This window comes from Carcharodon carcharias, chromosome 7 (assembly GCF_017639515.1).
Source record: "Carcharodon carcharias isolate sCarCar2 chromosome 7, sCarCar2.pri, whole genome shotgun sequence".
In the NCBI taxonomy this organism is placed as follows: Eukaryota; Metazoa; Chordata; class Chondrichthyes; order Lamniformes; family Lamnidae; genus Carcharodon; species Carcharodon carcharias.
The window spans coordinates 50,027,589-50,040,038 of record NC_054473.1 but is presented as its reverse complement, the minus strand read 5'-3'; the positions used below and the strand labels follow the sequence as shown (position 1 = coordinate 50,040,038).

Sequence of the window (12,450 nt, the reverse complement as noted above, 5' to 3'; positions counted from 1 at the left end):
TAAATGCATTACAATTCTTTTTAATTTGTTCCCAGGATTTGGGAAATGTTGGCAAGGCCAGATTTTCTGTTCATCCCCAGTTGACTTTGAGAAAGTGGTGATGCCCATTACGGCAACTTGCATTTACATGGCACCTTTAATGTTAAAAATGTCGCATTGTGCATCACAGAACAGCAATCAAACAAGAATTGACACAGAGCTGAGGAGGAGATATTATGGAGGCCAGAGTGGTGAAGATGATTAAAAGCTTGTTTAAAGAGGGAAATTTGAACAGTGGCTGTAATGGAAGAGAGGGAGGTGGAGCAGCAGATCAGTTTAGACAAGAATTTCTAGAACTTGTGGCAGTGTAATCAAACTCAATTGACATAGTGGACCTGATATGATGTCCTACATTTGGTATGGGCTACATTCAGCGTAAGTTATTTGAATACGCTGGGATAGAAATTCTTTTTCATACATTTTATGGACGTAAAATGGACATATTTTATGTATACACATTTTGCATGGAAGGTCCTGTGATGTCCTCAAGTGACATCCTCACTGCATTTAAGCCTTCCTGTCAGCTGCTTGAAATCATCATCGAATTAACTTACATATGCAATGATGGATCCTGTGCCTGTGTCAGAACACTTCTGCAAAGTTATACAAGCTCAGACTAGGTTTTTCCAGTTCTACAGTGGCCTAAATAGTGGTCTTTAAACTAAGCTGGCAGAAGTTGCAAAGCTAGGAAAGACTTGAAGATAAAGATGCAGATTTTACATTTAATTTGTTAGGGGAACAGGGAGCCAATGTAGTCAGTGAGGAAAATATGATGGGTAAAAGGGACTTAGATGGAGCAGTCAGGTTTTGGACAACTTAGAGATTATGGAGGGTGGAGGTTGCGAGGCCAGGAAAAAGAACACTGGAGAAATCCAGTCTACAGATGACTAAAAAATGGACAAAGGTTTCAGTGGTGCTTGGGGTGGGAAAAGCAGAAGCAATCACAGGATGTTGAAGGGGGGGGACAGTGATGGTCAGCAAAGTTCTTCAATCAGGATCAGAGTGGCCAGAGAGGGGCATGGAATAGGATCGTCAACCCTCCAGGAATGCGCTGCAGTCTTCAGTAATCAGACTAATATCCATGACATTGTTGCAAGCAACCTATGGGAAACTGCATTGGGACATTAAAAACAATTGTTTAGCACTTTGTTAGTTTTAAAATATCTGACATGAGGGGAAAAATGATGTTGACAGCAGGAGGAAATCATTCAAATGGGTAAGAAAGAGGCTGTTTTCTTCCTGATTAGCGTCGGAAGGTAGTGCATCATCATGATGGGAGATGTTGGGTGACCAATGAGGGACAGCGAGGGCACGGCAATTGGAGATTATGTGATGAAAACCTCCAGGAATGTGTCCAAGCAGAGTAACCGAAGGACAGGATCACTGACAAGAGAGTTTATGGTAGAAACCAAAAGCGATGATGACTGCATCTTGCCACTGACTACACAAATCAGGACATCAAACCAGTGCTGAAAAATACCAAATAGGAGCAGAAATAGATCATTCGGCCCCTTGAGCCTGCTCCGTCATTCAATAAGAGCATGGCTGATCTGTATGTGCTTCGAATTCCACATTCCCCTCTACCAACGATAAGCTTTGCTTCCCTTAGTGAAACTTAGTGATTTACAATACAAAGATCTTAACCTACCTTCAGAAGCTCCCACGTGGGAAACTGGACCAGAGAAAAGGGAATCTGAAAGTGAAAAGCAAAGAGATCAGCAAGTTCAGAACAATATTTTTAAAATTTTCATGAATGTCTGCTGCTCTTGTTCTTCCAGGTGGTAGAGGTAATAGGTTTGGAAGGTGCTGTCAAAAGAGCTGCTGTGCATCACGTTCATGGTACACACTTGTTACAGACAGGAGGGGGGGTTAATCGAAGCAGCCCTAATTTCTCCTCTCACCATCAGTCCATAAACAGAAAGATGTTTTGGTTGTTTCCCTCTTTATAAGCAGTGGTGTATTTCTCAACCCCTTGGTATTGGTGTGATCCAATTTTCTATTTCTATTCAGCAAACTTGAGACAGGATGAACTCAAAGGGTTAGTTTATTCGCACACACAAAACGCGGAAAGGATGATCGCAACATCACCCCTTCACATTCATATGGTAAAAAGAGGGATAGGGAGAAGGTTTTACAGTACAGAGAATAAAGAAAATAAATATTGTTTCATGTGGGTTCCAGAATCCAGAATAAAAGTCCAATGAGGTATTACTTCACGGAGGACGGCGGGTGGAAAACCAATGTTGTATAATTCACTTTCCCAGTGATGTTGACTTCACATGATGATATAATCACTCAGAAGGAATCAGTTTTGTAGGTGATGGTATGGAATATCCAGCAGAGGCAGAGCAGATGGGGCCAGGTGTTCAACCCAGGTGGTGCACCTTTTCTGTAAGGCTGCTAACCAGATGGGAAACAGCAGACTAAGCTTTTCTGTTCAGTGAGGCAATATCACTTGTTCCACAAGCCAGAGACCCATGTCACATGATTCCTACCTTTCCACCATCTTTGACAAAGGATGTGTACCCATCGTCTGGATACCAACAACTGCTAAATGCCTCAGCCATTAGGAATTTAAAGGAAGGTTGGGGGCTTTTATCTTAGCAGATGATCCAGCTCCTTCTGGCCGGCCTGCGCTATTAAATACAGATGGCCTTTAAGTACAGTTGTACAGTTCACAGGGGGTCATTAATGGCTCCTCAGAAATAATGAGATATGAGTTTTTCTAAAAGTGCTAAATGGCTTCTTTTGTTCAGGGATCACAGGCAGACACAGTTTCAGCTATTTTAAATTTTTTTAAAATTCAGTTTTAAAATTATTTTAGAAATAGTGATGTGCACATCTATATTTTATAAAAATACACATTGGGAGGTCTTAGTCCCTCACACACTGCTGCTACTGTGCACCAGTGGCAGAGGGGGTGAATCTTTAAGGTAGTGGATGGGGTTCTGATCAAGCGGCTGCTCTGTTCTGGATAGTGTTTAGCTTCCTGAGCATTGTTGGAGCTGCACTCATCCAGGCAAGTGGAGAGTATTTCATCACACTCCTGACTTGTGCCTTATTGATGGCCAACATCTTTGTTAAATCATTTGAAAAACAGAGCCATAAGGTTTGGCTATATAAACCTTTCAGGATGCTTATTTCAAATTGAAACAGACAGTATTGCTCACACCAACTAATCTCCTGTGACATTGCAAAAATGGAGGGAAGATCCAGTATGGCAATGAGGTGAAACAATTAGAGGTCAGGGTAAGCAAACATAATTCAGAGCCCATTTCAATGTTAAAAAATCCACATATTTTAGCATAATACTTTGATTTGGAACTTCTCTGCGCTACAGGCTAAGAATCAGGTGCTATAATGCCACCACTGGCAGGCAGGTGTAGTTACTGCACAAGTTTACATAGGTGGTTGCCATTATAAACATTGACATAGCAATAGAAGTGCAGACAAGTATAATATTGTTAATATTGTATGCACGCAGTTACAAACACATTGAACAATATGATTTTTATGCAGTGGATTGACACTCACTACAAACTCTAATCTTTTGCATTGGAATAATGCAACTACTAGAATGGGGGATTTTCCTCCATTATTTCTAGCTGAATCAGAACATAGTTTTTGAGGTGAAACATGAGACAATGCATTTACCCATTGAGACATTCAATTCTTCTTGAAGCTAATCACATGTTGCCCATCATTATGTGTTATTTCATATGTGAATTATCACTTCATAAAAAACACTAAAATTGTATTCTCTGCTAATTCAATGCTCAAAGAAAAACTCATTACCATGCATATTGCATAATATCATAATTTAACATTAACAGTCACATTAAGTATCTTTTCGCCAACTTTGCATTACGGTCAGTAGAAAAAATGCCATTTAAGAAACACTTCCATTACATACAATAGAAAACAGCTACCAGTGCAGTTAAAGCTTCAATTCAATCTCAGGGGCCTGTGACCATTCACAAACCACCTGAGTATTTATGTCATCTTAATCCCTTGATTGAATTACTCGCAACTTACTGCCAATTATTATCCGATACCTCTATCAGTCATGCAAAATATTGATCCTGTGTGCCGTGAAACTACCGGAAAATAATCTGTTCAATACTATGATTTCTATAGTTAATGCAGTAACAATGAGGTAACACTGATCTCCCATGGTTTAATTACAAGCTACAAACGTGCAACTAAATTTAAGTAGTTCTGTTACCGTTTCCTCCAGCTTAAAGCTTTTTGAAGCAGGTTTCCCTTAACCTAACTAAAATTGTTCTCAACCCTGCTGTCATGACTAATAAATGAGAGGAATCTGCTTCAGTATTCTAGCAAAAGTGTGCTTGACAGACACCTGCCAACACATTTATTATCAGCACAGACAGGAAATGGTAGTGAGAAGAAATCAATGCCATTGCTGTACACAGGGCTGACAAAATGAAATCTCTGAGGATGTTTGTCATCTTTGACAGAAAGCATTCTCTCCAGAGGCATCTTGAAGTTTCACAAGAAAGGTCAGCCTTGGTCTCCTTTGCCAAATGCTTGCAATTCAAGTGTGCTTGGGATATGTTGTACGATTGAACTCTACATAGATAAGACTTTTTTCTATTCATTTAAGTTAAACAAGGATGCATTTCTGAAAGCAAGTGCTAGGTCACCTTGAAAGAGCTTTGATTGTCGGTGGTAAATAGGTCATTTCAACTTAGTTAAGAAACCTGTCTACACCAATTTTCTAGGTACGTTCTTGGACTCAGATCTAAATTGGTACAAAAAAAAATGTTGTTTAACCGATAGTTTGATTTGAATTGATTTCCTGCCTTGCAGCTTTTTACTTGTGGGAACCAGCAAAGACAAATGGGGTATATTGCTCATTGTCACGTAAATATGAAAGAAACTGCACAGAAAAATAGAAGATCCAAAGGACACCTTAGACATTAGCACACAGTCTCAGGTTTTGCATTCTGTAACAGGTACACTTTGAACACTAATACAAGAGCAAAATACTCCAGATGCTGGAAATCTGAAAGAAAAACATTGCTAGAAATGTTCAACAGGTCAGGCAGCATCTATTGAGAGAGAGAGAAAGAAAGCTAAAGTTTCAGGTCAATGACCTTCTGTTAGAAATTTGAACACTGTTCCTTCACTTTGTAATTTTTGCAGGTGAAAAGTTCTAATTTTAGTCAATCTGTCAGGAGAGAATTGGAACTGAATTAGGTTCAGGCTCTTCCTTAATTGGGAGAGGAGGAGCCTGGCAACTGATTGCGTAATTCCATTCTAATGTGGTTTATTGGGAACAATTTTGGGATAGGTTACTAAAATAAAAGCAAAATACATACTGCAAATGCCGGAAATCTGAAAGAAAAACAAAAAGTGCCGGAAATACTCAGCAGGTCTAGCAGCATCTGTGGAGAGAGAAACAGAGTTAATGTTTCAAAACCCAGTTCTGAAGAAGTCACATTTGACTTGAAACATTAACTGTTTCTTTCTCAACAGATTCTGCCAAGTATTTCCAACACCACTTGTTTTTATTTGGAACTGGTCACTGTTTGTCTCCTAAGCCTCAGGCGAGATGACGTAAAGGAAAAATAGTTAACAACATAACAATGAAACAAATCACATTTACAAAATTGTACTAAAAACATTTTATTTATTAAAGTGTTATTAAACATATTAAAGTGTCATTAAACATATTAAAATAATCATCTTATCCTCATTGTCAAGGTGCATATTTATATTCCATTTAAACAGAATTTCTAAAAAAAAAAGCAACATTAAAAGTTTTGGCTTGAATGTTTGAGAGTAGATTGCACAACGTATGCCATTGGCCTGGATTTTGTGGTCAGCAGCCTACTTGCAAAGATTTAGCAGGGTCTAGAGCATAGGTTTCCACATTTCTGATGTCAGTTTCAAATTGGCACCCACAGTGGTGTTCAGCAACTGGGCAGGATGATCAGCTAGTCAGCTTGAAGAAAATTCTGTCGTTTTTAAGCGTCCTTCTGAGACACTGAGACTCGACACTTTTAAACTTTGTTTTCAGAATCAGAGAGGTTGTTCAGCAGAAAATATAACTTAGTACACGGTTAAAAATTTAGTTTCTCCTTGTGGAACAAGGCTTAACAACTTCAATAGTTTTTACAGAAAGGATAGTATGCTGTTACAAATGTAAAGTTTTATGAAATGATTATGTTTTAAACCGTCTCTTTGAGGTAAAGTGGAATGATGAAGAGATTCATGTAGTCTGCTACGAACTCTGCCCAACAAACCTGTGTTGCTTGGTTACCATGGATACCAGGGACCAAGGTCATGTGCTATTGAAATGTACATGCCAGGTTTAACACCTGAAAACAAAGGCAGAAGCAGATATTCTTTTTATTGCAGTCTTCCTGTCTCAGAGACTTTGAACAGAAACAGAGAGAGCATGAGACAGAACAGCAGCCGTCTGGTACGCAGAGGGAAAAATCTGTTTCGCTGTTAGCTACCAGAAAGAATGCTGAGGAAAACTTGCCCACTGGTCAAAGAGAAGGAATCCACAGCGATTTAAGGATATTGGAAGATTGGCCCTGGCAAGGCCGGGAGGTGGAATCACCAGAGTGGGCCTTACTGGCGGAATCAGTTCAGGAATTTTCAGGAGGCTGAGGGAGAGGGCTTCAACGGTCACGGGGTGTTATGATTCACTGAAACAGGGAAACGTGAACCCATTGGAAGCTAGGAGTGACTGTGGGCTGTTGCTTATAAAGACTGCAATTCATGGAAAGCGTATTGTAATGTATATGCGTAGCATGGGGTTATCAGTTGCACCAAGGCATTTGATAAAGTTTATCTTTCCTGTGATAAAAACAAAAAATTGCGGATGCTGGAAATCCAAAACAAAAACAGAATTACCTGGAAAAACTCAGCAGGTCTGGCAGTATCGGCGGAGAAAAAAAAGTTCACGTTTTGAGTCCTCATGACCCTTCAACAGAACAGAAGTTCTGTTCGTCTCTGCGACAAGATTTCTGTATCTCTCTTTTGCTTGTTCACCTTCATTGCTTTCCATTTCTCTCCTGGTGTTTGACAAGATGTTTACTAAAACCCGCTTTCACAGCCATATCTCCTTTCTCAGTGACTGTCTCTGTCTCTGACTTTCCCCAAGTGGATTTCAACTAAAATTCCACCCCTCATGTTTCAAACCCACCCAGGATTACAGGTATCTCCAGGACATAAAACGTTTCTCGGACTGCTGTTCCTGTCACATTCTGAGATCCACACTCAGTGCCATGCACCGCCATACGAACACACTCGACCTCTCCCTCCAGCAGCACCGCCGTACCCTTTCTCAAAGCTGCGCGTGCCCCCAGTTTCATTTTATTCTTCGTCTCATCCGACGCCTCAACAAGAAACTTTTTCTCTTTCTCTCAAGTGCTAAGGAACGCAAGCTCCAACAACTCATCGACACCAACACCGATCTAGGACCCTCCACCCCTGCCTGTCCCTCCATCCCTGCCTGTCCCTCCATCCCACCCCATCTTCCAATCTCAGCCCCAGCCGTGTATTCACTATACCCCCTGACCTTCCCATCTCTGACGCTGATCGTTCAGTGCTTAGCAAAGGACTTAGTTTCATATCCTTACGCCCTCATCTCAATGAATTTCGGGCTCAGCATGATGATGAACTCTTCTTCTGCCGTCTTCGTCTCCGGGCTCATTTCTTTGGGCAGGAGTCCTCTCCCCATTCAACAGATCCTTTTACCCAACTCCAATATTCTCCCTACAACTGGACCCCTCCCTCTGGATTCTTACCTTCTCTTGATCTTTTTATTGAGAACTGTCGACGCAACATTAGTCGTCTCAATTTCTCTGCTCCTCTCACCCATTCTAATCTCTCTCTCTCTGAACTTACTGCACTCCGTTCTCTCAGGTCCAACCCTGACACTGTCATCAAACCCGCTGACAAGGGTGGTGCTGTTGTTGTCTGGCGCACTGACCTCTACCTCGCAGAGGTTGAGCGTCAACTCGCAGACACTTCCTCCTACCTCTCCCTGGATCATGACCCCACCACTGAACATCAAGCCATTGTTTCCAGGACTGTCACTGACCTCATCTCCTCTGGGGATCTTCCTCCCACAGTTTCCAACCTGATAGTCGCCCAACCTTGGACGGCCCGCTTCTACCTCCTACCCAAAATCCACAAGCAGAACTGTCCCGGTAGACTGATCGTGTCAGCTTGCTCCTGCCCCACGGAACTCATTTCTCGTTATCTTGACTCCCTACTCTCTCCCCTTGTCCAGTCCCTTCCCACCAACATCCGTGATTCCTCTGACACCTTACGTCACATCAACAATTTCCAGTTCCCTGGCCCCAACCGCTTCCTCTTCACCATGGACGTCCAATCCCTCTACACCTCCATCCCCCACCAGGATGGTCTGAGGGCCCTTAGCTTCTTCCTCGAACAGAGGCCCGAACAATCCCCATCCACCACTACTCTTCTCCGTCTGGCTGAACTTGTTCTCACACTGAACAATTTCCCCTTCAACTCCTCTCACTTCCTCCAAATAAAAGGTGTGGCTATGGATACCCACATGGGCCCCAGCTATGCCTGTCTCTTTATGGGGTATGTGGAACATTCCTTGTTCCAGTCCTACTCCGGCCCCCTCCCACAATTCATTCTCTGGTACATCGATGATTACTTTGGTGCTGCTTCATGCTCTCGTTGGTACTTGAAAAAATTTATTAATTTTGCTTCCAATCTCCACCCCACCATCATTTTCACGTGGTCCATCTCTGACACTTCCCTTCCCTTCCTTGACCTCGCTGTCTCAATCTCTGGTGATAGACTGTCCACCAATATCCATTATAAGCCTACCGACTCCCACAGCTACCTCGACTACAGCTCCTCACACCCCGCTTCCTGTAAGGACTCCATCCCATTCTCTCAGTTCCTTTGCCTCCGTCGCATCTGTTCCGATGATGTCCTCCTTCTTCCTTAACCGAGGTTTTCCACCCATGGTCGTTGACAGGGCCCTCAACCGTGTCCGGCCCATCTCCCGCGCATCCACCCTCACGCCTTCTCCTCCCTCCCAGAAACATGATAGGGTCCCCCTTGTCCTCACATCACCCCACCAGCCTCCGCATTCAAAGGATCATCCTCCGCCATTTCCGCCAACTCCAGCATGATGCCACTACCAAACACATCTTCCCTTCATCTCCCCGTCGGCATTCCGTAGGGATTGTTCCCTCCGGGACACCCTGGTCCACTCCTCCATCACCCCCTACTCCTCAACCCCCACCTATGGCACCTCCCTATGCCCACGCAAAAGATGTAACACCTGCCCCTTCACTTCCTCTCTCCTCACTGTCCAAGGGCCCAAACACTCCTTTCAAGTGAAGCAGCATTTCACTTGCATTTCCCTCAACTTAGTCTACTGTTGCTCCCAATGTGGTCTCCTCTACATTGGAGAGACCAAACGTAAACTGGGCGACCGCTTTGCAGAACACCTGTGGTCTGTCCACAAGAATGACCCAAACCTCCCTGTCGCTTGCCATTTTAACACTCCACCCTGCTCTCTTGCCCACATGTCTGTCCTTGGCCTGCTGCACTGTTCCAGTGAAGCCCAACGCAAACTGGAGGAACAGCACCTCATCTTCCGACTAGGCACTTTACAGCCTTCCGGACTGAATATTGAATTCAATAACTTTAGGTCTTGAGCTCCCTCCTCCATCCCCACCCCCTTTCTGTTTCTTCCCCCTTCCTTTTGTTTTTTCCAATAATTTATATAGATTTTTCTTTTCCCACCTATTTCCATTATTTTTAAATCTTTTATGCTCCCCAACTAGAGCTAGACCTTGAGTGCCCTACCATCCATTCTTAATTAGCACTTTTGTTTAGATAATATCACTAACTTCAACACCTCTGTGTTCTTTTGTTCTTTTGTCTGTGACATCTTTTGATGATCTGCTCCTATCACTGCTTGCTTGTCTCTACAACAACACCCCCCTTCCATTTCTCTCCACCCCCCGCCCCACCTTAAACCAGCTTATATTTCACCCCTCTCCTTGTAAAGAAAAATCAGTTCTGTTGAAGGGTCATGAGGACTCAAAACGTCAACTCTTTTCTTCTCCGCCGATGCTGCCAGACCTGCTGAGTTTTTCCAGGTAATTCTGTTTTTGTTTTATCTTTCCTGTGTCTTACAGTATAAGTGGTCGACTAAGTAATGCTTAATTGATGTTGATTTTAGCTTGTTTGTAACAGTAGAAGTCTTAAGACTTGAAATCTTGTTTTGCAATTCCCTTAAGTTGGTCATTGGGAATTCAAATAGCTTTTAAAAAGTTATCGGTCTCTATGTGGGTCGTAACAATGCAAATAGTTGAAGTTCAGGGAAAATCGGTAATTTTTCATGATTTCATCTGTGACAACTGTATCAGTGTACCCTGCGGAGTAGGAGGGTGCAGCAACTTGCAGATTTCCATGCTTAACTGCACATGTGCAAACACCAGAAGTTGCTGTAAATTTTACAGTAATGGTGGCGAATGCTGCCAGTTTTGCTGTCATTGCGACTGCAAATTCTATGTAGAACGACATAGAATCTGCAGCACAGAATAGACAATTCAGCCCAACTGAGCTATGCTGGTGTTTATACTCCACATGAACCTCCCTCCTCCTGCACATCTTCTTTAACCCTATCAGCATATCCTTCTATTTGTTTCTCCTCAGTGTGCTCGTCAAGCTTCCCCTTAAGTTCATCTATGCTATTCACCTCAACTACTCTCTGTGATAGCAAGTTCCATATTCTTACCACACTTTGAATGAACAGGTTTCTCCTGAATTCTCTATTTATTGGTGACCATCTTCTATTTATGGTTAAAAACAAAAACAGAATTACCTGGAAAAACTCAGCAGGTCTGGCAGCATCGGCGGAGAAGAAAAGAGTTGACGTTTCGAGTCCTCGTGACCCTTCGACAGAACTTGAGTTCGAGTCCAAGAAAGAGTTGAAATATAAGCTGGTTTAAGGTGTGTGTGTGGGGGGCGGAGAGATAGAGAGAGAGAGAGGTGGAGGGGGGGTGGTGTGGTTGTAGGGACAAACAAGCAGTGATAGAAGCAGATCATCAAAAGATGTCAACGACAATAGTACAATAGAACACATAGGTGTTAAAGTTAAAGTTGGTGATATTATCTAAACGAATGTGCTAATTAAGAATGGATGGTAGGGCACTCAAGGTATAGCTCTAGTGGGGTTTTTTTTTATTTTTTTTTTACTGCTGAGTTTTTCCAGGTAATTCTGTTTTTGTTTTGGATTTCCAGCATCCGCAGTTTTTTTGTTTTTACTTCTATTTATGGTTGCTAGTTTTTGTGTCCCCAGCAAATGGAAGCATTGCTTCTATATCTAACATAGGTATTTTGACAGGTATGGAGTAGACACCTCTTGGCTATTTGGAAATCAAACATAGGTGAGGTGTAGGATCATTAATGCTAACAAAGGATAAGATGCATATTCCCCTGGAATTCTGTAATCTTCAATCAGTTTCACTTATTGTTCTTCTATTTTCCCATATAAAACTTCATATTTTTACAGTTTCTTCCTTTCCCCAAAATACACATTCCCTTTAAAACATTAAGAGGCGAAAAGGAAAAAGCAAACTGCTTTTCTTGATGTATGATGACGACCTGGATTTGAGTATACAGGGCATGGTTTTGGGGTTTGCAGATGACACTAAGCTTGGAACTGTGGAGTGTTGGTGGGGAGAGGTATGAGGAGGAAATAGACTTCAGTCGGATGTAGTTATGTTAATGCTGATGTGTGGCAGATGAAATCCGATGTAGAGAAGATTGCTCTACAGAGAGTCAGCATGGATTTAATGGGTCAAATGGTCTCCATCTATGCAGTAATGACTCAATGTTAGGAAGTAATTAAAGAGGCAAGAGTGGGAAAGGAAGCAGATGAAAATAAAAGCCTGGAATGGGAACACTGGAGGAACGTGAAAAAGAGTAATGTAGAGCATAAAGAAGCCGCAATGTATCGAACAAGAGGAGACAGCGAGGCAAGTACACGCAAAGACAGCTGAGTTTAAAGGCAGAGGTGAAAACTATAGCAAAAGACAGCTATAAACAGATAAGAAATGGTGAGTGCAGGAAGACGTAGCTGCAAATAGATTGGCAAGCCACACCCCTGGAAAGTACAAAAGGAGGCAGCCATGCACAGATGGGGAAGAGGCAGTTGTGGGAGTGCAGAAAGAGGCAGCAATGAGGAGCAGGGATGAAGTAATACTTGAAAGTGCAAGGAGAAGCAATGATGTATAGAGTCAGAAGAGGGAGCAACAAGTCAATGGGACCCCTCAGAATCAGGATGTGTGAGAAGAGGCCATGCTGGGGGCAGCAGGTTGGGAAGGGGCAAGGGAGTGTAAATAGAGGTAACACCATGAAATTTAAACT

General features: G+C 42.5%; 1 protein-coding gene across 4 annotated transcripts in view; it reads right to left on the bottom strand.

The window, feature by feature from the left end:
* slc25a26 (solute carrier family 25 member 26) overlaps positions 1-12,450 on the bottom strand; it is a 229,124-nt gene that overhangs the window by 49,651 nt on the left and 167,023 nt on the right. For all 4 annotated transcript variants that reach the window (XM_041191564.1, XM_041191567.1, XM_041191566.1 and 1 more), the window contains exon 6: positions 1,688-1,732. In XM_041191564.1, the coding sequence (XP_041047498.1) occupies positions 1,688-1,732 (45 nt within the window). The remainder of the gene's footprint in view (positions 1-1,687; positions 1,733-12,450) is intronic.